Source organism: Alosa pseudoharengus, unplaced genomic scaffold, assembly GCF_046254945.1.
Source record: "Alosa pseudoharengus isolate Yale_2024_CS ecotype anadromous, Long Island Sound unplaced genomic scaffold, YU_APseudo_1.1 YU_APseudo_1.1_scf_15, whole genome shotgun sequence".
NCBI classification, from domain to species: Eukaryota; Metazoa; Chordata; class Actinopteri; order Clupeiformes; family Clupeidae; genus Alosa; species Alosa pseudoharengus.
The window spans coordinates 9094006-9119729 of NW_027468620.1; the positions used below are offsets into that span (position 1 = coordinate 9094006).

The 25724-nt window shown below is 43.3% G+C and overlaps 1 protein-coding gene across 4 annotated transcripts in view; it reads right to left on the minus strand.

Moving 5' to 3' along the window:
• Positions 1–25724, minus strand: part of tmem63ba (transmembrane protein 63Ba) — a 53611-nt gene that overhangs the window by 4281 nt on the left and 23606 nt on the right. For all 4 annotated transcript variants that reach the window (XM_076285465.1, XM_076285463.1, XM_076285464.1 and 1 more), the window contains 18 exons: positions 25675–25712; positions 25103–25245; positions 23971–24022; positions 23664–23772; positions 21269–21339; positions 20185–20265; positions 19734–19857; positions 18679–18812; positions 17909–18049; positions 15983–16136; positions 11625–11731; positions 11151–11237; positions 10535–10600; positions 10000–10162; positions 9354–9459; positions 1156–1323; positions 757–872; positions 535–609 (listed from right to left, as the gene is read on the minus strand). In XM_076285465.1, coding sequence (XP_076141580.1) covers positions 535–609; positions 757–872; positions 1156–1323; positions 9354–9459; positions 10000–10162; positions 10535–10600; positions 11151–11237; positions 11625–11731; positions 15983–16136; positions 17909–18049; positions 18679–18812; positions 19734–19857; positions 20185–20265; positions 21269–21339; positions 23664–23772; positions 23971–24022; positions 25103–25245; positions 25675–25712 — 1935 coding nt within the window. The remainder of the gene's footprint in view (positions 1–534; positions 610–756; positions 873–1155; positions 1324–9353; positions 9460–9999; positions 10163–10534; positions 10601–11150; positions 11238–11624; positions 11732–15982; positions 16137–17908; positions 18050–18678; positions 18813–19733; positions 19858–20184; positions 20266–21268; positions 21340–23663; positions 23773–23970; positions 24023–25102; positions 25246–25674; positions 25713–25724) is intronic.

The window sequence follows — 25724 nt, forward strand, 5'->3', positions numbered from 1 at the left end:
GCTCCTACATTTTTTAACTTGGGCGCACAAGTGCTCCTGGAAAAAAATGTTAGTGTAGAGCCCTGTGATGGTCTTCAGTCTCAAATTGTGTTGCAATAACAATCCACACGTAATAAGTAGGTACAAATACAGACAAATACAGTAGTAATTAAGTAATTAAGTCACAATACGAGAGATTAATGTATTGATCCAGTGCTGTGAAAAATAGTATTGTAATCCAATAATACATAATTGTATTGGAACAGTTAAAACAAAATGCAAAACAGCAGTGGTTTCGTTTTGTTTCCACTTTAGGTATGTTCAGTATGCCAACACAAATCCGATGTTTAGCATATTCAGATTGTATCTAGACTAATATTATTCTGAGCAGCAAAACAAAAAAAAAATTTAAATGCAATTTTTGCAAATATGATTCAAACCACATTGGAGGTGAGCCTGATGAAGCATTTATCCTTTATCCACATTTGGTGGTGGTTTGAAATGCAATTCAAATCAGATGTGTGCAGAAGCATTTCTTATCTGTGCGGGACTTACCGTGGCCTTGGAGGGCGCGGAGACATTTGGTGGACGACCATTCTCCACTCCATCTACATCTGACCTGACATCAATCTACAAGACACATTATGGTCAATAGGGCTGACAAAAGAGACCCTCTTTGGTTGACAAAATAATATGAAACAGTGATTAGAAAAGGCTAAGGACATCACAATGTAACTACTCAGATTCGGATGGCTCTATCAACATGCTTTTCCTTACCTTGTAGTTATGAGCACTGAGGTATTTAAAATGGCCAAAGGCGACATGGGAGAGGCAAACGATAATGGTGATAATCAAGACGATGAAAGTGAACATCGAGGTGGGGGCCCGAAAACCTACAGGCAAAGAAAAACGAGAGAAGAGTTTGGTTGAACACTGAGCTGGAGAAGATGATGGATCCACCTCTAAACTAACAAACTGCTCTCAAGTCAAGCCAAATTCCTTCCCCACAAAAGATTTTAACAGCTTTAAAAATAATGACAACAATGACCATATTGTTTAGAAAATGACATTATTTTGGCCTAAGTGGCCTTCCTCAGTTTGGCTCAACAGTCCTGGTCTTTCTCGGGGCCCCTGCCCCGTTAAGTAGAGCCTGCTGCTTCGGAAAGAGGGTCTCACCTATGCGCACCACAGAGAAGAAGAGAAGCCAGAAGAGGCAGAGGATGGGCGCAGCCACCACCTGGTTCACTGCACCCGAGTGGATCTTCTTGTCCAGTTTGGAGGGCAGGTAGGCGTAGTACATGTTGTACCTGTCGACCAGGTGCTTCAGCAGCATGTACATCAGGCCTGGGGAGAGAGGAGCGAGAGAGAGAGAGAGCGAGAGAGAGAGGGAGAGAGAGGGAGAGAGAGAGAGAAAGAAAGAGCGGAGATAGAAAGAAAGAAAGAAGGAGAGAGATGTTTCAATGCCATGGAGGCAGGAGGGACAATGCTAAAACAGCAAATACCAGCACAGCATCACACATTCTATGTACATTGAAGCGACATATACTGTAAACAGTAGCTCCCCACTGCAACTGTTGTAGTTGTGCATGAACATGCCTGTCCTGTCAACATAGCATGGGAGATGCTCACAAAATCCATCTAACCTAACCCACTAGGGTTTTCACATATAACTGCACTGGTATCTGAATTATAATAATTTATTTGTTCACTATGACATTAAGTTGCTTCTGCTCAACTCGCCTCAACTCTACTCAGTTTAGGTACCAGGTTTTCCTTTTCCACTGCAAAAAAGTACCCTCTTTAATGTAGCTGGGTGCCATAGCGACACAGAAGGAAACTAGCATGGCGTCATTAACATGGCACCCACAATAATAACACCATCAACAACGGAGGAAATCAAGGAGAGTTTGTTTCCGATTCCGGGTATGTGATTGTTTGTTTAAATGTTCATTTTAATCCATGAGAAACTGTTCATTAATTCATAAATTGATAGAATGCTAATTTTTCGAAGTGCAGGACGTTATTCCATTGAATTAATGAATGGACCTGTTGCGAAGAACAATTTTCAGAACTAGACTGTGTTACGTTATTAACGTTAACTGCTTGTCGTGCTAGCACAGCACTGTATGGCTGAGGTCGTTTTTAAAAATCATGGGCTTGGGGGTGCAACAGGCCACAGCGCCAATACCATATACGGGTCCAAGTGCCCACGGGGACCCAGGTTCGAATCCGACCTGCAGTCATTTCCCGACCCCACCCAATCTCTTTCTCTCCCACTCGCTTCCTGTCCATCTTCACTGTCCTATCTGAATAAAGGCAAAAAGGGCAAAAAATATACTTAAAAAAAAATAAAAAATGACGGGCTTGTCCAGAACACAGCAATGTCAATAGTGACCAATCAGTAACCTGCAATACTTTCACGTCACCTTCTGGTATCGCCTCAGCTCGCTTGGAACCTCAACAGAGGTGATACCAAAAATAGTACCAGGTACCAGTTTTTGCTAATGGAAAACAAAAAAAAAAGTAGAGAAGAGTAGTCAAGGCGAGTTGAGTAGATACCATGCAGTGGAAAAGCAACTTTAGTGAACTTGGGAGGACCCACCAGTAACACACAGTACTGAGTACAGTATGGCAGTATGGTAGCATGTGTGTAATGGCAGGCGTCCCTGCTACCGTTGTCTAGTGTACTAGAGATCTTAATGATAACCAGATAAGAAGATAACTTAAGTGGGGGGATTAAGCCTTCAACATACTCGCCACTCCCGACCGGTAGTGCGACAATGTGACGTCACGGGAGCGCCGTAACCATTTATACTCGCGCTGGTGGTCACTACACTAGTTGTAATATTCTCCTGAATTGCCATTGGTCTCAATGGCAGTAAAAACTACCCTCTGTGATGATACTTCAGACTTCGGTTGCTGCTATTCACATCTACCATCATTACCACCAAAGTTTGTGCAGACAGAGAGACAGACAGACAGACAGACAGATAGATACTTTATTCATCCCGAGGGAAATTTTAGCTAGCTGGCTGGTGCTGAGAGATGAGTTTGTGTAGCCTAATTTCCTAAGGTGGAAAGATATTTTTTTCGGGTCTTAGATATCCTTTGGTTGAAAATACATATCTTTGTTACCTTTTGCTGGATTACTGGCATGTCCCTGGGTCCTAGTTCTTTCATCTTAATTCCCTGTGTTACATCTCTCTCTTAGTGGGGGGCCTTAAGCACATAAATAGGTCGTTTCGCGCAATTTCTTCTAAAAGCGCCAAATTTGGCACAGATGTAGCTCAAGTTATACTGAAATGATTTAGCTAGGGCGCCGGAGCCAGAGACCCTCGGGGCCAAGATGGCGGCAAATCCAATATGGCCGCTGCCCGAAAAGGGTTCCGACTAGCTTTTAACCACATGAGCTACAAATACAAACTTGATGTCTTTTTCAACTTAATTGATCATGGGAAACACATAGGAATGTTTATATTTATGACCCAGTATATCTGGACAGCTTAATCCTCCAATTCCAATATGGCCCCTGTCCAAAAAAGCAGTTTTGACTGTAGTTATACCCCATTGTTTGCGCCAATTAATCTACAAGCACCAAATTTGGCACAGATGTAGCTCAGGTCATACTGAAATTATTTAGCTAGGGCGCCGCAGCCAGCGACCCTTGGGGCCAAGATGGCAGCCAAATCCAATATGGCCGCTGCCCGAAAAGGGTTCCGACTATAACTTTTGAACCACATGAGCTGCAAGTACAAACTTGATGTCTTTTTCAGCTTAATTGATCATGGCAAACACATATAAATGTTTATATTTATGACCCAGTATATCTGGACCCCTTAATCCTCCAATTCCAATATGGCCTTACACCCCATTGTTTTCGCCAATTTATCTACAAGCACAAAATTTGGCATGGATGCAGCTGAGGGCATACTGAAATGATTTAGCGAGGATGCCGGAGTCAGTGGCCCCTGGGACCAAGATGGCTGCCAAATCCAATATGGCCGCCACCTGAAAAGGGATTACTGTAGGCTGCATATTTTGACCCAGATGAGATACAAATGTAAAATTAATAAATATTTCACCTTTTCTGGCTATGGGAAACACAATATATGTGTGTTCACTTTGTGCTGAGTGTGTTTCACTAATTCACGGATTGGGTTAAATGCAGAGTCAAATTTCCCTCATGGGATCAAAAGAGTATATATACTTATGTATACAGCCTCAGTGTTGTACCTCCAATCCAGTTTATTGTCTATAAGAACACGCACATATTTGTAGTTCTCAACAACTTCCTCACCCAGTATTGAAATGGTATTTAGCTCAGGCCTGGCCCTACGAAAGTCCACCACCATTTCCCTTGTCTTAGCCACATTCAAGACAAGGTGGCTGTTTCTGCACCATGTCACAAAGTGGTCCACCAGTTGCCTGTACTCCGTCTCCTCACCATCACTGACACTCCCCACAAGTGCAGTCTGTGAACTGTCTGAGAACTTCTGCAGGTGACATGACTCAGAGTTGTACTGGAAGTCTGAGGTGTACAGTGTGAAAAGAAAAGGAGACAACACAGTCCCTTGTGGTGCTCCTATGCGACTGATAGGGTTGGGTATCGTTTGAATTTGAACGATTCCGATTCCAATTCCGATTTCTTATTTCGATTCCGGTTCCTAGCGATTCTCGATTCCGATTTTTTTAAGAGGCTGGGTCAAAAAAAGTTTAGGATATTTTAAATGAGCTAGCTAACCAACGGTCTTTCTCAGGGTACATTTTCCAAGTGCAAATTTAAAGACTTTTAAGACCTTTTCAAGACATCTAAATGAAACTTAAGACTGCACAGCAAAAAGATATATATGACTGTTTATGCAATAGTTTTTTTTTCCTACTAATTTTAACCCCCACCCCATTTTGGATGTCTACAGAAGTTACTAAATATATTATATGGCAAAAGAAAAATAATTTTAGGGTCTGGGCTGCTTGCTTTTGAAGCTGGCTGTACATATTTGGTTTTGCTTACTGCTGAGGCTGACTGTTCTTCACCTGTGTCTGTAGTAGCCTAGGCTACTTGCCAAAGACATGTGCACTGGACTGGATTCCCTTCAATATTTTTTAAAAAGTTAGACTAAGCTATTTACATATTTGAATAAGCCTACTTTATATAATTTACTATGTGCATCTATTGTCCAATATGCAGCACAGCAAATTAAAGTTAATCCACTACTTTACATTTTGCATACCAGTTGTATCTAAACCGACCAAAGCTTGACTGAAACATTGTAAAACCATTGACTTGTTTTAAATTAATTAAGAGACAGGTCCTCCTCGCATGATCCTGCTGAAAACCGCTGATTTCATCTCAAGCACGCACGTATTATGAACACACGTTTTTTATTTTTTATGTAGCCAGTCGCCGACATTCAAAAAATATGCGGTTATAGTTCACAACTTTTGCGAAGTAGGCCTAGCCTACTGGGAAACGCTGGCAAGCAAGCTGCTGGCAGATATTACAGGTAGGCTATTATAACTTAGACAGATATTTTCTTCCCTAGGCTAGGCCAGCAACACACGCTGGAAAGATGCAAACAGATCAACTTACAGTATTTCCTCCTGATTGCGAAGCACTGCACATAATTTGACTATAGCAGTCTTCGCGTCCATAGTTTGTGAAACGATGCTGCGTCCGAGCAACGCTTTTAGATGCCAAGCGCAACTCAAAAAAGGAGAACAAATGAGCGTCCGGCTTGAGGCTGCGCCGGACGCCGGGCAGGGCTTTTAAAATCCATATGTCCGGCCTAAATTCGAACGTATGGCCAACCTATCGCTCTTTCTTTCTCTTGCTCATTCTACCGTAGGCTTCCTCATTCCACGTAGGCTACCTGTAGCCTATATCTCTCTGGCCTCAGCTACACCACGAAAACGTCAGGCATATTATTTTGTACATAGGCCTACTGTATTATTACTGTTTTCACTCCTTTAACCACACCCGTGAAAAACATCTTCACTCTGCAACCACTACACTTCTTCCCGTAGCCTAATAGCTTAATCACTTATACAATTGCGTTTTAAATACACAAAACTGGATTGAGACATCACTCGCTCTCTTGCACTCGCTGGCGGTCCCATAGCACATTTAGTACCTCTCTTTCGAAAATTCAGTTGTATTTTAAGGATCCGCGGGAACCCTGCTTTCTGAATGAAATAGTCTGACCTTCTTCATGAATTTTAATTCTATGAACTATGCGCTTCTTCGTTGGTGTTCAGCCGTTTCTTCTTCAGGTCGGCGGACTGGGAATCGAAACTAGGAATCGAAATTTAAACTTTTGAACGATTCCGGGAAAATCGCAAAGATAGTCCCGGTTCCAACCAATACTCGATATTCGATACCCAAGCCTAGCGACTGACTACCTGTTCAGACACACACCCTTTCATTCTCACAACCTGTGCTCTGTCAGTCAGGTAATCAGTAATCCATGAAGTTGTGGAGGTGTCTACTTGCATCCTTCAAAGCTTGTCACGTGGCAGCATAGGCTGTATGGTATTAAAAGCACTTGAGAAATCAAAGAACATGATCCTCACAATACTACCAGCCCCTGTCCAGGTGAGAGTGTGTTCTATGAAGCAGGTAGATTAAGGCATCCTCCACACCCACCTCTGGACGGTATGCAAATTGTAATGGGTCCATGTAGTGGTCACCTGTGGTCTCAGAAGATGACCAACAACAGTGTTTAGCCAACTACTTCCTTTCCTACCAACTTCCTTCCTAACCAGGTGTACTTTTTTCCATAAGTGTTTTGTTCTTATGACTACAATTGTGAGAGAGACCATGAGAATGAGAATTCATGAGAGAGCAAACAGTTATTGTGTGCACATCCCACCTTCTGGCAGGTGCAGGACAAATTAAAACTTACTCAATTGAAAAAATATAATGTCCGCAACACTGCTTTTGACTCCCATATATTTAATGCACAACAGGCAACGTTTCGACCCTGCTGGGTCTTCTTCAGGCAAAAATTCATGAGAGAGACCATGAGAATTCTGTTGTTGTTTTTATGTTATTGCTGTTTTTTTGATATGCTAAGCAAACCTTTGAAGAGTTTTGGACAAATTGACTATATTATTCTTTTCAACAATTTGACATATTATAAATATTGCCTTGCAATAATAATTGTGTCTTATTCTTTCTTATATGATTACATTTCAAAATGTATTCACCTGTGGTACATTGAAAGCATTTCACTTTTATAAGGAAATTAATCCACATTGAGAATAACCTTCAAAGTTGTGGTAAAAAAAGATTTTCAACCAAAGTCTTGAAAAGAATACAGGTTCCAGACTTACACAAGCATACATATAAAATATGCCAATGAACTTCCTGTGGTCAATAAACAAAAAATAGACACAACATCCTCATTTGTAGCGCATTTGGTTCAAAATTTGAAGCCAAAACCCTTTTTCGGACAGCAGCCATATTGAATTTAGGGAATTTGGGGGGTCCTGATAAACCCAATCATAATCATGTAAGTATTCCTATGGGTTTCCCATCATCAAAAAAGGTAAAATAGACATCAAGTTTGTATTTGTATCGCATCTGGCTCCAAAGCTATAGCCGAATCTCTTTCAGGCGACAACCATTTTGGATTTGGCTGCCATGTTGGTCTCAGGGACCACTGGCTTGGGCGGCCTGGCTAAATCATTTCATTATTCCCTCAGCTGCATCCGTGGCAAATTTGTTGCTTGTAGATTAATTTGCACAAACAATGGGGTGTAAGGCCCCATACTACAGCCGAAACTGCTTTTTTGGACAGCGGCCATATTAGAATTGGAGGAATAAGTGGTCCAGATGCACCGGGTCATAAATATTAACATTCCAATGTATTCACCATGATCAATTAAGCTGAAAAAGATATCAAGTTTGTATTTGTAACTCATGTAGTTCAAAAGTTATAGCCGGAACCCTTTTCGCGCAGCGGCCATATTGGATTTGGCCGCCATCTTGGCCCCAAGGGTCGCTGTCTCCGGCGCCCTAGCTAAATCATTTCAGTATGACCTGAGCTACATCTGTGCAAAATTTGGCGCTTTTAGATGAATTTGCGCGAAAATGTGCTTAAGACCCCCCACTATCTGGTAGCTTCATTAACTTATCCAGCAAACTATTTAAAAATCACGAACTCTCGCTGGTAACCTAGCCAGGTTAATTTCCCTCTCTTCTCAAACTGACTATTCAAACATCGTGTTTATTTAAGATGTGGGCTAGGCTATATGAAATGCCTGAATGTGGTTGATGTTTGTATAGAGGCACGCATGTTCCCTGATCTTGGCTTCAAGCTCATCCTGCTTGTCGCGCGCATCTGAAAAAAAATCTCCTGTGCACGACCTGCCTGCGCAAGGCTGAAATTTCTCGTGCGACAGAGGAAATGACACAATTTTGATGTCACATTGTCGCGCTACCGGTCGGGAGTGGCGAGTATGTAGTACCCTTTAGGAAGGCAAGGAGGACATGGAGCCATAGATCGACACGACCAAATATGTGGCTGCGGCTTCTTCTTGAGCAGTACAAGACACTCTGTTTGTGGAACAGCCTGCTGTATTGTGGGACTTAAAAATGGATGTTCTCTTCGTCAAGGGAGATGTGAACAGCTGTGAGTTGAACATTTGAGGTTATCTAGGGCACCTTCAACAGAAACATTTAATAACATTGTAACAAACCTCAGATGATGAAAATATATCCATTTTCATCAACCTGATTTTAACTGATGCATGAGTAGCAAGTTCAATCTACACCCTTACTGTGAATTTAAGAGAAACTATGCAGTTTTTTGCAATTTCTTTGCCATTTTCTCACTTTTTGCTCGAAGGTTTCTCTGCAGAGCTCCCCCTACAGCTTCAGAGTATAATATCGGTCAGTCTGCCGTTTTCCTCTTTTCCTGTTCCTCCGACAATGGCTTTCTGCCTCTTTTCGCTGGCTCTGCCATGACAAATGTCTGAGAAACTCCATCGCTACCTTGTTCTAGCCGGTGCCTGGCATGTATGTGTGTAGTGCAGTAAAGCAATTCTTTACATCACGAGGCTGTGAGCTATGGCTGCAAGATTTTCTTTCTCTGAGGCCGCTGGCCCGCCGGCCCAAAATTGCAAGGTTGGTTTTTCCACTCACGGGCGCTAGGGGGAAGCGAGACGGCCACCATTCAACCCGAAAAAAAGTCATATAACCATTATAAGACTTTGAAGCTGTTCAATTAACGTAAATTAAGCTAAATGTTCCCCTTTAAGTTAATCATCTTCATGAAGTTCAACAGGAATTGATGCACATTCATATGCTAAAAATCCCATAACTGGATATGGCTAGATGGAAACAGAGCTAATGACTGGAGTGGGAGGCCTACCGAAGGGCACGATGATGGGGCAGGTGATGCTGTAGGTCATGACCACGGTGAAGACGTTCATCAACCAGGCGTAGGCCGCCCCGAACTGGAACTCATAGGCCTGGTGCTGGAAACACAGAAATAAGAAATAAGAAACCCTCCTGAGGTTATGCAATTATCATCTAAAGTTGCACCAAAATGTTCGTCAAACGTCTGTTTCCTGTTGATCAAAGCAATGATTTTTAAAGCTATATGGAGGATACCGTTCATTCATGTACGTGCACATGTTCCACTCAAAAATGTAACAAAATAAAGGACTAATACAACTACCACCACCACCACCACTACACAATATGTTAAGCTAGCTAGAGCTACTGTTTTGCACACCACATGTTATAACAAATTTCACAGTGTGTAGAAAGATGCCATGCCACACCAAATCAAAATGACATAAAATGCCTTAAACCCATCTACAACTGTCTGAAGCCATGCCCATATACAGCATAGTGTCTCAATGCAAGTGATTTCAGCAAGTTTCACCATGAAATGCATAACTGATTCACATTTCCATCAATTCCCCTTACATCACAATCTAGGCCACAACTCATGACAACAAGTACTACTGACACAGCACTGAGAAACATGAAGGAGAATGATGAGAACAAACCCTCTTGACGTTCCTCCTCTCAGCGGCTGAGCGCGCGAGTAGGAGGCGTATCATGTACATGAGCAGACCGGGGATACGCAGTAGGTCCATGGCATTACCGATGAACGCTGACGCAATCACATAGTTCACAAAGAACGCCCCGTTGTCTGGCAAGAACACACACCTATGGCAGCAGAACACACAACTAAAGTCTAAACCAATACCGTAATTTCCCAACTATTAGCCACGGCTTATACATTGATTTAGCAATATTTCTTCAGCTATGAGGTTAACACACGGGGGCAGTTAATATGGTATTAATATGGTTTTGTTTCTTTTAACTTGCATAAAACACTGTCCTGCTACCCGCTTATACACAATGCGGCTAATAAACATGAAAATTACTGTAGCTGATTTAAAAAGGTGAATGTAACTGGTTTTCTTAGTTTCTTGTGAGTCAACAACATCCTAAAATCCACATCCTTATACTACCTTTGTGAATAATTAGGAATTACAAAACATATCTCAAATGCCAAAAAACGTTGGTAATACTCACTCAAATCTGACAGCCGCCTTGTCTAGGAACGTTGTGTCAAATAGCCAGCGGAAGAAAAGATCCAAACTACAATTTGAAAAGAACAGACAACCAAATGAATTAGGGCTGGCTATTGGCAAGAATCTGGCAATACGATACGCATCACCATACATGGGTTATGATTTGCAATATATTTCAATACTGCAATTTTTAAGTCTAATTTTATACAAACTGATATTTAAAAAAAAAAATACACAATCATAAACATAAAATGTAAGTAAAAAAGATTGCTTTGCACAAATAATTCAGCACACTGTACAGTACCGTTCCGCCCATGTCAATAACAAAATAAAGTGCTTGCATGTAAACATTAATACTTTAATACTATTTCTTTAAAATAAAGAAATAGATATTATGTTTTTGAAAATCAATACAGTATTGCTGAATAAAATATTGCAATATTTGATATAATCAATATTTCCTTACACCCATAAAATTAACAATACAAATTAATATAAATATGATGGTCATAAAAACAAATGTATATTATGTTTCATAACACGGAAATCTTTTCATCATGTCAACCAACACATCAACGGTTTATAAAAACAAACCGGATCAGCAGTAGGTGCAGTACCTGGTCAGTCCAAGAGATGGCAGTAGTAAGACCATGAAGATGAGGAAGGTGTAGCACTTGTGCATGGTGGTCCTGTTCTCCCCAGACCTGATGGGGAACGAGTGGGTTGAAAAAGACACTGTTTGAATCCTAGCTTTGTCATTTTGTTTATTTTACAATTAAACATATTTCTCCTGAGTGTTGGTGAATCACACACACACACAACACACACATAACACACACATAACACACACACCTAGAACTAGTTTGACCGTCTTCACCACATGTGTGTTTCCGGTGTGCTCGAGCTCATGCAATTCTGTGAGTGCCTTTATTTGACCAGTCTTTTGGGTCTGTGCGTGAGAGTGTGGGTCTGTGGGTTGTGTTGGGTCTCTGTTAGCCCTTTTCCACCACCAGAGAATCTGTGAGTGCGTGGATCTGTGAGTGCGTGGATCTGTGGGTTGAGCTGTGTGTTGTGGGAGTCGGGTCAGATACCGTGTCCAGTGGGCCTCAAAGAAGGCGGAGTAGTAGACAATGGTGGGGAGCAGGGAAGAGAAGCTCCACAGCAGCAGGGTGGGGAAGAACTGGGTGACGATGGGATTCTGGAGGACCACACAGACAAGGTCATGGGGTGGGGGAAGGGGGTGGGGTGGGGTGGGGGAGGAGGTATAGAGTGGTTAGGGTGTGACACCATGAAAGCAGAGTGAAAATGCTCTGCAGAGAGGTTTCACTGCACCTGGAATTTACACAAAGCAATATTTCAGACTTTTCCCCCCTGCAAAACCTTCATCTCTGTCGGCTATACCTGAAGCCAGCATTCCTGTCAATATTTTCCATTTTTTATGCTATAGAATTTGAACCCAAAGTAAACTACATTCAGTAACAGACAGAGGTCAGGGTGGAGAAAATTTATTCCTGAATATTGCTTTAAAAATGGAACACACACACACACACATTAGGACCAGAGAGAACCTCGATGAAGCCACCTGATAAGTGTCTGTAATTGCACTTACAAACGGTAAGGCTGCTCCCATCCATCACACGTAGAAGCAGCCCTGCTCAGCGACCTAGACTATGAACTTTTATAGTCAGCTGATCTCTGGCCTGAGGCTTCCATGGATTGCACCATGGTCTAGACAGAGTAGCCACTTCCTTAACATGGAAACTTAGTGCTATATAACTGGAACATTGGAGAGAAAATGGGTTTCAACCCAACTTTTCAATGCATATTTTGACCATTTGAATAAGAAATCTGGACTGGAAACACTTGACGTTTGCTTAAAATCTTGAAATGAGAACAGAATATGATATGCTACGGGGGGTGGATTAACTTCCTGATCACAAAGGGTGCAATGCAACTTTCTACTGACCGCCAGAGGCGGTGCTTAAAGCACTTGGATGTCCATCACATGCACGTGTAGGTCGAGTGTTTATATCAACAAAGTCACTTGTGACAGGGGTGACATAAGCCACCGCACTGGTACTTGCACTGGGACACTCACCCCTGAAGTGACCTCTTGATATCTTTTCGTGAGGAAGTAGGTTTGTTGGAGTGTGAACGTAGTAGATAAACGTCTTACAAACCTTTGGGTTCGAGCAGCGATTCTTTTCGCCCTCTTTAAGACTGCGATTAGACTGAACTACAACTTTGTTTCGATGAAAGTTATCGGGCAAGTCCATTACCTCCATTTTTACGCCGTTACGAGTGGGCTCGCTCTACTTCGGCTACTGATAATATTGGAGCTCACGTTTGGTTGGGATCGTTTCGGGTGTTCGGGTGATCGGGTGTTTTCGCCTTATTTCAATCCAATATAGGCTATAATATTCGGAAACATTGGATGTAATGCTTTTTGTGTTCTCGACAGCGCATTGATAAGAGTATCTAATAGAAACAATAGCGGCTGCTGGCTAAGTTCTGGTTTCTGACTGAGTTGTTTATAATTTCGTTCGCGGTTCATCATTCTTTTTATCCAACGGGTGAGCAGGGTTTCGGCCTACCCGCATTGTAATTTAAACGTTTTTATATAGCCTGTATGCTGGGCTGTGAGAGTGTATTCGCTCCTTATTGCTCTGCGCCTAATTGGTTTGGTAGCCTAACGTTACCTGTATTATATACAGTATAGCTATTAAGCTGTGACTGGTATTATCAGCCAGTGTCCGCCTTCGAGTAAACGGACATGTTTATGATTTGTGTGGATTGTCGGGCCCCTCTCGAGCCTGACGATGGCCATGATGAGTGTCCAAGATGCCTTGGCATGGAACACCTAAGGCAGGGGTTAACTGAACAGGCATGCATGAACTGCAGTTGCCTGAGCTTAGACACCCAGGCCGCTAGGCTGGCCCAACTGGAGGGCAGGCTGAGCTCTCAACCATCCCCTGCACACAGGGATTGGGTAGAGTCCCCCCAAGTCACTGAAGCGCAGGGCAGAGTCACGGGAAGTCCCCAGTAAGAGTAGGCCTTAGCTTTAGAGTTTGCTGAAATCAAGGCTATGCTTCTTGACCGGCAACGACTCGAAGCACAGCCTGCTGACAGTTTCGCTGCCGCTGCTTCACTGTCTTCGTCAGAGGCACTGCCCCCAGTGCTGTCCCCAGCTGTGGAAGCCCGGGAGGAAGATGTGCTTTTCCTCTGAGAGCTTAGCGACTGTTGATGAGTGGGGGGAGGAACAGGCAGATGTGGTGTCTCATGACTCTGGTGCCAACACCCTAGATGCTACTGGACCTAGTTCACAGAGGTGCTCAGTCGTTAGCCAAACATCAGCGGTCAAACCTGCTGTGAAAATAGCACTGGCACGCCTGGGGTTGGACGCACCACCGGCTGAGGTAGGTATTCAGAGTGGCTTTTTTAAGCAGGCCTCCTCTTCTACTACTTTGAGCGTTTTGCCTTCAGCTCCCTATATCGAGGAGCTGCAAAGATGCTGGCCAGACCCCAGACGCTTTCCCCATCTCCCCAGTGACTGCAGAACCCTGTCGAACATGCAGGATGCATCCAGTTATGGTCTGGACTGCATGCCAGGTATAGAACCGACCCTCACGGCCCTGATCCTCTCACCTGAGGAGGCATTAAGGCCGGACACACGCTGTCCCCAGCCACAGTGCCGTTTAACAGATGATTTTATTGGAAAGAGCTATGATTCTGCGGCACTCATGGCACGTATTGGTAACTCAATGTCACATCTGATTGTAGCCCTGTCCCAGACCCTCCAGTCCTCTGGAGTGGACCCATTGAGAGTCTGGTTCCCTGTACTATACAGACTTCCGGACAGGCAGCCATGGCACCTCCCCGTACGCAGAGACCTCCTCTCTCACCTCCTCTCTCAGCTGGGTGGCCAAATCTGGCACCCGAACCCAGCACGATTACAACTGTGGGTGTGGCCTCTGAAGGGCCGAACCATTGTTAAGTACATGTGATCCGGCAGTGGTGCAGATCATCCACAGCTCACAAGCACCTTCCACTAATGCGCTCTACGCCAACAGGTGGGAGCTTTTTGTTAAATGTTGCCAAATACATAGATGGGAACCAACACTTTGCCCGGTACCAGTTATCCTTAATTTCTTACAGTCACATCTTGATGAGGGCCTTGCAGCTTCCACTATAGCTGCTATATCGGCTATGCATAACAGAGTGGACGGTGTAACGATGGGATCCCATACACTGGTGACCTGCTTTCTTAAGGGTGCTCAGCGACTAAGGCCCCCTCAACAAAGTCCAATACCCTCCTGGGACTCTGGTTCTAAAGGGCACTATATCAGCACCCATTCGAACCACTTGGGAGGTCAGACTTAAAATGGTTGTCCTTCAAAACTGCTTTTCTCTTAGCCATGGCATCAGCTAAGAGAGTGGGGGAGTTACACACCCTTTCTATCAGCCAAGAGTGCTTACAGTGGAGTCCTGATGGCACAGGATTAACCTTGTGGCCAAACCCTTCATTTTTGCCCAAGACCTTTTCTTCATCTTATGCAAACCAGCCTCTCAGCTTGGCGTCCTTTGAACCCACAACCCAGGGGGATGAGCAGGGGCAAAGTGATATATTCAAAAACATTTCTAAGGTTCTATAGGGTCAAAAGCCGCAAACAACCCGTTAGCCACAGCCACACTCTCAAGCCACTCTTAGACTTTGTAAATGGGAAGGAGGTCTTCCTCGTGACCTTGTTTCTATTTGTCATCCAGGTGCTTTAAGCACTGCCTCTGGCGGTCAATAGAAATTAAATATAACAATGGTTACGAATGTAACCGCGGTTCTATGAATTTCGGATGACCGCCAGAGCTTGGCAGTCGGAATACTGCCGAGAAGATTGCCAAGAGGTCACTTCCGGGGTGAGCGTACCTTAAGTACCGGTGCGGTGGCATACGTCACCCCTGTCACAAGTGACTTTGTTGATATAAACACTCAACCTACACATGCATGTGATGGACATCCAGGTGCTTTAAGCACCGCCTCTGGCGGTCATCCAAAATTCATAGAACATCGGTAACATTCGTAACCATTGTTTTATTCACATACATTCATATTTGTTACCATTTTGTCAGATGTTTTCATGTTCCCTGACCACCTTACATTTTGATCCCATAAGTGTCCATTAACTGCATGAAACAGCTAATGGAAGTGTGCACTGATTTGCCGAATTTGCAAACAGTTTAGCCAACGTTTCTAGAATGGTTAGTGCTCATAAAAGACACAAATGAGTTGGACAGAAACCCAGCTAGTGATTTGTCTTAAACTGTCTCATACGCGTCTCTGCAATTGTGATAAATATATCAGTATGACAAGACGATCTAAAATAATAGTAAACGAAACAAACAAACAAACAAACAAACAACAGGTCTTCCAAAGAGGTAAGGTTGTAGCTCTTACATTTAGGTACTCCACGGGTTTAGTGACGTTGAACTTGTCCATGGTGGAGATGATGATGGCAGGCGTGGTGAGGAAGAAGAGGAGGATAAAGAGGAGGCAGTTGATGATCAAGCAGCGGACCCACCAAGAGAAGCCGCCCAAAGACAAGTGCTCCCTGTCAGCAGAAAAGTAGCACAGTTTCCGCCAACAATGACTTGGACAGTCTGCATTGCAACATATACAGCACATACAATTTATACTCAGTGTTTTTTTAGTTTTATGCACTTTATGTTAACTAGGATTGTCTTTTAGTGCTTCTATTTACTATTATTTATTTACTTTTCCCCCCAATTTTTATTTATGTGAAGCATACCGAATTGCCTCGTCTATATTATGTACACCTGATTTCACCTGAGATCAATGACAAACACCTCTAATGCATCTCTCTAGCGCAGGGGTCTCAAACTCCCGGCCCACGTCCGGCCCAATTCCGGCCCGCGACGTATGTCAAAATAATAATGTAATCCGGCCCTTGAGGGTATTTTTAATTGCGACAAACAACGATACTGATTAAAATAGACAATAGATCCAAGTACGGTGACAAATCTCATTTGTACTCTCCTCCACTATTTAGTAGACATCCAGAGCTTGATTCAAACCCAAAATCGCTGTGCAAAGTTTCCAGGAAATACTTGTATTACACGCGAGAAACACGAAGACGTGCATTTGTAATGACGCGGAAGCGATACAGGCCATAGTTTTGCAAAAATTGAAGCAGAAATAGGCCTACACCAAATGTTGAAAAATGGCTATGTTATTCACCTATTCTGATTCTGAAGGAGAATATCCTTTTGGAGATTATAATCAATCGTCTATTGACAGTAATAGTCACGGTGCGTCTGTGAATGGAGATGAGTCTTTGTGTGTATACAACGGTGTCCACTAAGCATACCATGCTTATTTCGACCCTCTGCCCAACATAGCTTGGAGGTTGCAGTGGTAATCGTGATGATAGTGTCCGTAATGGACGTGGTACAGACAGCAGGGCTAGTAGAAATAGGGCTCTAAAGAACAACAAAGTCACGCGATATGATGCAAACTTCTGGGTACTTTGATTACCCGCGATAGGAACTGATTTGACCAGGATACTTTATTGTAGGCCTTGTGGTTATAGGCTAGTAATAGTTTACTATTGTTGGTATACATCTTAGGTGTTTTCCTGTTAATTTGTTATGTGGGTAATATGACAAAAAAGAAAGTAAATCTGCTCAAATATGTTCATCCAGTATTTACTGAAAGGTGCATAATTTGAGGAGATTGCCATCCAGTGGCAAATTGGGTAAATTTACCCCCTTCATAAACTTTTGTTTATACTCAAAGATTTGTACATTTACAGTAGGAATTTATCTCTGACCACTTTCAAGCCATGGCCTTTTGAAATTTTGATATAAAAATCCAATGGTGTTGCTTTTTAACCCTGATGCCTAGTTTGCCAGGTTTAAAAAAGTTATGAGAGGAAAATATTTTTATTTGGTGTGAAAGACACACATATGCCTGCCTGTTTTTATGCTTTTTTGTTTGTTTTTATAATTTGTATTAATATTTATTTTATCATTATTTTATTTATAAGCTAAGGTTGCTAGCACAGGTGTCTGGTTCTGTTTGTATTTTGTGTTTGAAAATACAGTATTTGAAATACATTGCATTTTAGGAAATAGCCGTTCCTTTTTTGTATTATTTTTTAACACTGACGTGGCCCTCCAATCAGATGACATTGGCAGAAGTGGCCCCCAGCTCATTTGAGTTTGAGACCCCTGCTCTAACAGCTGAACAGGGGAACACTGAGAGACACTGATCTGGAATGACTCATAGGACACTGCACTGGCTATGACGTGATGACGGCTGACTACTGTGACTACCAGTCCAAGTAAAAGGGTTGAGCCGCACCAGTAGACATTTTGGGGGTCTGGGGCGTAGGTGACAGTCCAGTCGAAGGTGTGCAGGCTAGTACTGAACTGGGATGAATTGGGTTGTCGTCGGCATTGGCAGCCACCCTGGCACTGACACGCGTTGAAGTCCTTCAGGATCCTGACGCATGGATAGAGAACAACAGATGTTTAAAAGGAATTTCAGCTACATATTAGCTACTAAAATTTCCCTACCTAATGTATAGTAAGTATAGTATATATACTTTTTTGATCCCGTGAGGGAAATTTGGTCTCTGCATTTAACCCAATCGGTGAATAAGTGAAACACAAACAGCACGTGAACACACAGTGAGGTGAAGCACACACTAATCCCGGCGCAGTGAGCTGCCTGCTACAACGGCGGCGCTCGGGGAGCAGTGAGGGGTTAGGTGCCTTGCTCAAGGGCACTTCAGCCGCGGCCCACTGGTCGGGGCTCGAACCGGCAACCCTCCGGTTACAAGTCCAGAGTGCTAACCAGTGGGCCACGGCTGCCCAATGCATGCCAATGACAGCAATCAACATTTTACTTGAAGCGCCCATTATTCAGAAATACTGGACCGCCGAGTGTTGGCACTACTCATTCAATTCAATGGAACTTTCTGCAGCATTCAGAAGGGGCCGTATAATAACACACAGCATTAAGTGTGTTAATAAGATTAGCAGGAGAATGTTCTAGAATGTGAATATATTCACATTCTCTTTGACAGATTCTATCAGTCAGTGGCACAGTTGTTGGGGCTGGACACTCACATGGCGGTCATGGCTTCATTCTGGAAGGTAACGAAGGCCATGCCCAGGGGTTTGGTGTTGACCTTCTCCCGCTCCTTCTTGTACTCCTCCCTCAGCTTGCACTCCAGCTTAGTGTAGTAGTCGATGGCCTCCTCCTACCAGACAGGATTAGCTATGATTAAGTGCTGCACACACAGCTATTAAAATAGCCACACACCCCCACACAAAACTGGTCATGGAAAACCTTCACAAATACACGCACACAGACAGATGCACACACACTTGGTCATGAAAAACTGGCACAGCGCACGCACACACGCACGCACGCACGCAAACTAGCAAACTAACTACCTAAAAGACACGCAGAAACCTTGCAAACACCAACAACAGTAAAGTTTGCTAACTGGTTAGCAATGCTGTGGTGTGAAAGCTCATTTGCCATTAAAATACATCTGAAGATGATAGCAAAACTGTTTACCTATAAACACATCAATAAGCGACTCATTTCTGCAATCTGTTGCCTTAAAACTGAACTGTTGCTTGCTGTTGCTCAAAAACATTAACTGCCTGCCAACATATCAGGTTCCCATTAATACACATTACTGGCAGCCCTGCACTAGGGAGCAACGCTAACTGACTCCGAGGGGACGAGATAAAAACGTGTGCAGAGAGCCGTGTGTCTCGTCTGGGAGTGGGTCACTTCACGATTCAGTAACTTCAGCAGCATGAAGAACAGTTGCTGCACAACGGTTTTATTTTACAGTAGTTAATTAACTCATAATTACGTAAATTAACTATACAATAATTAACACAAATAACTTGTTCTATATTGTGATCTATGTGTTCTGTACTTAAAGATGCACACACATTCATTCACATTCACCCACCTGTGGGGGAGAGAAAAAGGTGCAGTGCGTGAAGTACGGTATGCGTGTCTGAATGCATGTATGTGTTTGTGTGTGTCTGTGTGTGTAGTAAGCACATCTGTAAACATGTGAACGTGTCTGGCATACTGGCATGGTATGGTATGCGTGTGTGTGTGTGTGTGTGCGTGTGTGTGCTACGGGCCACCACACCTGCTCGCAGCCCTTGATGACACAGCAGCACAGGTGTCCGCAGGGCTTGGGGTTGATCATGGTGTGGACGTGCTCTTTGGCCTCGAGGTCTGTGAAGAACTTCTTACTGCGCTCAGTCTTCTTCCTGCAGACACACAAACAAATCAGTCACACAAACAACAACAACAACAACAACAACATGGGCCTCAAGGTATGGGTGCCTTTGGAAAATAGATTTACAGTACTGTGCTATTCTGCCTCTCAGCTGCCACAAGCCTTTAGAGAATCTACAATAGCTCTTTGAATAGATTTAAACAGATGCTGTCCCCAATCTGAGGACAACATCATGCGAAACGTACCACATGGTCAGGCAGTTTCATTTCCATGTGCCAGGAAAGGGACTTTTTGTGTTCATTACAAGGTAATTAGGGGTCATATCCATGACAACTGAATTGGAATATGTAATTTTTACCTTTCAGAGTCCAGGTACATCAGCTTGGCCACATCGTAACAAATACGAGCCTCCAACACCACACAGTTCTCATAAGCCTGTCTGTAGGAAAAGCAAAAGAAAACAACTGCTTAAAAACATGGGATTTGATCCAAAAATGTAAGATAAAGTGATAAAGTTATGAGTAATCTTTCCCACTTCAATCATTATATATCTACTCACTATGATAGCCATCTATCTTAATGTGATTAGCTACCCACTTTCATCCAGTTAACCCAATAAAAAAACTGACTCATCATAACCATGTCCATGTCTGTGCTCCGCTGTGGTTGACCAGGTCTGGCCCTAGTGGTTTCACTTCTGTATTTCTCATCTGACCTTAGAACTGACTCAGCATCAAACCGCATATAGGTCTGCATCTCCTCTCTGCTCTTCTCCATCTCGGTTCTGCTGCCTGGTTTACTTTCCTGACTTTCTCTGACCCCTGCTCTGTGGGTGTGGGGTTGGGGGCAGTGAGGAATATTGGTACCCAGTGGAGAGGGGTTGCACTAAGGGTGCCAGAAGAGACAAGGAATGCCGCAGACAAAAGGAGCGTGTCGGCTCGGCAAATTAAATTACTCCCGACTTCGTTCGGCGCTCGCAGTAGGCATGGGTGGGGGTGGGGGTGGGGGTGGCTGGGCGAGGAGCCGCAGAGTGTTCCGGAACACTCAAGCTAACCACATGGCCCACATCACTCAGCTCATCTGGCTCCCATTAGAGGCAATTAGGCCACATAGGACTCCTCTTGTCCAAGCAGAGCCAGCGGGACAGAAGAATTTAAGTTACGTATAAACGCCTGAATAAATTGTCCAATGTGACTCGGGATGGAGTACCTTACAATTAAGGTGATGATCGGGATCTATGAAGTCACTTCCGCCCAAATGATGTCACACACACACACACACACACACCCCCCCCCCCCAGCCTCACTCGGCTGTTGGGTCTTGAGTTTCTGACTGAGTTAGGCATTACAATAGTTTCATTGATTTCATTTATACATTTTACAGGAGTGGTCATCTCACTAGAAGCGAGTCATGGCTACGGATAGGATGGAGGGACTACTTACTCAAAGTGATTCTTTATGTGCTTCTCCTCAGCATACTTTGAAATCCCATTGATAAATAAAGTGCGCTTCACCTAGTAAAGAGCAAAAAGGCAACAAGCACAAACAAGCCAATATGTACATTAATAGAGTGATTGATTCAGCTAAGACCAATGCAGCATTGAAAACAATTTAATCCAGGTGTTGTCAGGAGTGTTCCTCAGAGCATCATACTCAGGACATTATTTATTCAATTTCGGCAAGTGTGTAAGTTTAGCATGCAATGCTGTCTATGAGTTCTTTGGAGCAGGCCTGAGGTGTGTGCAAATGTGCAAGCTAAGGCAAACGTTCGTGAATATTTTCAAATAGTGTTTTGTTTGCTTTTAGCTCGCTGCAAATGTTTGTGACAGGGTATCTGCACATTTTCCAAGTGCAAATTTAAAAACTTTTAAGACCTTTTCAAGACATCTAAATGAAAAAATTAAGACTATACCACGGCAAAAATATACACATGACAACTTAAAACTGTTTTATGCAATAGTTTTTTATTCTACTAACCCCCACCCCATTTTGGATGTCTAAAGAAGTTACCAAATATATTTTGGCGAAAGAAAAATAATTGTGTGTGAATTACCTTCACACCTATAAATACCCTATTTAAGGGTCTGGGCTGCTTGCTTTTGAAGCTGGCTGTACATATCTGGTTGTGCTTACTGGCTGAGGCTGACTGTTCTTCACCTGTGTCTGTAGTAGCCTAAGCTACTTGCCAAAGACTTGTGCACTGGACTGGATTCCCTTCAATATTTTTTTCAAAGTTAGACTAAGCTATTTAAATATTTTAATAGGCCTACTTTATATAATTTACTATGTGCATCTTGTCCCATATGCAGCACAGCAAATTAAAGTTAATCCACTACTTTACATTTTGCATACCAGTTGTATCTAAACCAATCAAAGCTTGACTGAAACATTGTAAAACCATTGACTTGTTTTAAATTAAGAGGTCCTCCTGGCATGATCCTGCTGAAAACTGCTGGTTTCATCTCAAACACACACGCATTATGAACACACATTTTTTTTATGTAGCCAGTCGCCGACATAAAAAAAATATGTGGTTATATTTCAAAACTTGCGAAGTAGGCCTACTGGGAAACGCTGGCAAGAAACCTGCTGACATATATTACAGGTATTATAACTTAGATATTTTCTTCGTTTGTCTTCTTTTTATGACAGTCCGTGGTTCCTTCATAAATTGCGCAGCAAATTATCAGACGAGTGACAGAAGCACTGCACATAATTTGACCAACAGTCTTCGCGTCCATAGTTTGTGAAACATTGCTGCGTCCGAGCAAAGATTCTAGATGTCCAGCGCAACTCCAAAAAGGAGGACAAATGAGCGTCCGGCGGCTTGAGGCTGCACCGGACGCCAGACAGGGCTTCTAAAATCCATATGTCCGGCCTAAATTCGATCGTATGGCCAACCTATCGCTAACTGGCTTACCAACTCTTTCTCCCGCTCACGTACAGTAGGCTACCTGCGTATCCCTCAGGCCTCTGCACGAAAACGTCAGGCATATTTGTTCATAGCCTACTGTTTTCACACCTTTACCGTTTTCACACCTTTAACCACACCCGTGAAAAACATCTTCACTCTGCAAACACTACACTTCCTCCCGTAGCCTCATAGTCACTTATACAATTGCTTTTTAAATACACGAAACCTGATGGAGACATTTCACTCGCTCTCTTGCACTCGCTCACTGACTGGCTGAAAATTCGAAAGGAAGGTATTACACAATATGACACACACAAATATGTCTGAACACACGCAAACACACACCAAGGTAGTTCACAACAATTTGAAAAGTTCATGGAGCAGTCAGAGGAAAAATCTGATGAGCCTGACCCAACCCAACACTCTCAAAACGTCATACCCACTCCCTCTTATAACCAGAATACAGTACTACAACTTAGAACATTTCATACTATGCCTGCTGATTTCAATACAAAAACATCCGTCACTCACACACTTACACGCACAGACATGTCTATTCATGCACACACGCACCTCCTCCACCCCCATTGTAATCTGTCCCCTGTAGAGTCATGTTTTGTTTTATGTTGTCTGTGATTACAAGCTCTGTCTAGAATTTCAAAAATTCTTTGTATAATGTATGTTTCATGTCTTTTACACTTAGTTGGGTTTTGTAAGGTTTGTGGGTTTTTGATAATATTGTAATATATTATGACTCATAAAAAAAAGTGTAAAAAATGGATCACAAAAAAAGAGAAATTTTAAACAAAATTGTTCAAATTGTTCATCTAAAATGTGCGTCAGTGTGCCCAGATTCCAAATAAAACCATAATAGGGACTGCACACAGGGAAAAGGTTTGTTGTGGCTCTGACGACGCTGCTCACCAGGTCATCTTCTTTGTAGTGCATTTTGGATGTGTGGCGCCTCATGCTGTACACGGTCAGCAACAGGTACAGGAAAGCGAACGTAGTGTGCAGCCATAACAGGCTATCCCTGTGTGTGTATGAGAGAGAGAGAGAGAGAGAGAGAGAGAGAGAGAGAGAGAGAGAGAGAGAGAGAGAGAGAGAGAGAGAGAGAGTTAGGGAGTATTAGCACTCAGACCATAACAGGTGAGCACACACACACAAACACAAACACACACACTCTCCTCTCTCTAAGGGGAATTTCAAAATAAATCACAAACACACTCACCCCGACTTCAGGTTGGCTATAGTGGTTCTCCCGAAACTGTACGCATTACCCTCTGTTGAAGAAAGCAAAGCAAAGCATGTTTTTAGAGGAAATGTCAATATTGCACTCACATGTGTTTGAGGCAAGCAGCCTGGAAGTAGGGCAAAGGCCACTGATTGAGGAGGAGGAAGCGAGAGAGCTGGATGCACGCGAGTGAGGCACAAGGAACACACAATGGCTTCTCATCTGATTTAGTCTCCTCGTGCCATAGCATGCAACGCTATCATCTCCTTGCTCAATAATCACGTCTTCTGACCAAACACAGGAAGCCATATGAATACTTACTGGTTAATGGTACAAGGATACAAGGATACAAGGAAGTTTATTGTCACATGCATATAGTTACTGGATGTAAAAAATGCAGTGAAATTATGTCTGGTGTCAGCCTATTTGTGCATTTATGGGGGGGGGGCAGTAGAAGAGGGGTTTAGTAGGTTAAGTGGCAAGGGCTGCATAAGAAAGGTGGGGGAGGATTGGGATTGGGGGGGCGGCACCAACAAGGAGCACCCAAGAGTAACAGGGGCAAGGAAAAACTCCCCTGGTATTCCTGGTATGAGGCCGGCATTAAAATAATAATAATAATAATAATAATAATAAACAAAACTTACTTCTACAGTCAATTACAGATTCTAACTGAAGCCTGTGTGATGTGTGCACCAGAAATTCAAATAAAATATTGTATTATAAATGACCACGGCTGTTAGCGAAATGCCACACTGCTGTACTACCTACAGCACACAATTTACTATCTTTCTTTCAAGATCAGTATACGAGCAGTGCAAAGTGACTCGAACCCTGGCCGACCGATGTACAGGATATGAAGCCCCTTCCGTGAGCCCCACGCCCTGAGGATAAACTGCATGTGTGTCCACTCTCCAGCTCAAGCTGGTGTGTGGTGAGTGTTCTGGCGCACAATGGCTGCCATGCATCACCCAGGTGGGTGATACACATTGGTGCTGGTTAGTGAGGTTTCCCCTTCAATGTAAAAGTGCTTTGGGTGCCTTGATAGAGCCCCATATAAATGCAAGTCGTTGTTGTTGTGGTGGTGTTGTTGTCGTCGTCATCATCATCGTCCAGTAGCTGGTCCTCTTACCCAACAGGTTTCCTGAGAAGTTGACAGGCAGGACGATGCCGACGGAGAGCACGCCCACCACCACCAGCAAGCCGATGATGTGGCGCTGGAAGGACAGGTAGTGCACGGCGTCCTCCCCGCACTTCTCCCGGATTTCGTCGTCCCTGCAGGGAAGGACACAGAACACAGCGCATTGGCAAACATGACTCACTGCCTGTGCCAACACAGACACACCACATCCATGAGAACATCTTAAGGTAACCCAGGGGAACCACATTCACTCTCACCATTGTGAGTTAAACAACTACAGTATAAACAAGCAGGGGTGTCTTCTCTTGCGTATATGTATACATGCATACATACATATATGTATATATACACACACACATACATACATACATACATACGTACATACATACATACTCACTCTCTTTCTTTCTTGCTCTATCTCTCCCTCTACCCCTCACATTCTCTCACACACACACAAACACACATTTGCATCTGTTGACACACATTCATTATCAGACATTATAGATAGGATTAATGGGAGGCCCAGTAGAATTGTAGGATGGGGGGGGGGGGGGGAAACTCACTTTATCCTGAAGATGGCTGTTAACCAGGAGCAGAAGCCCTGCAACACAAC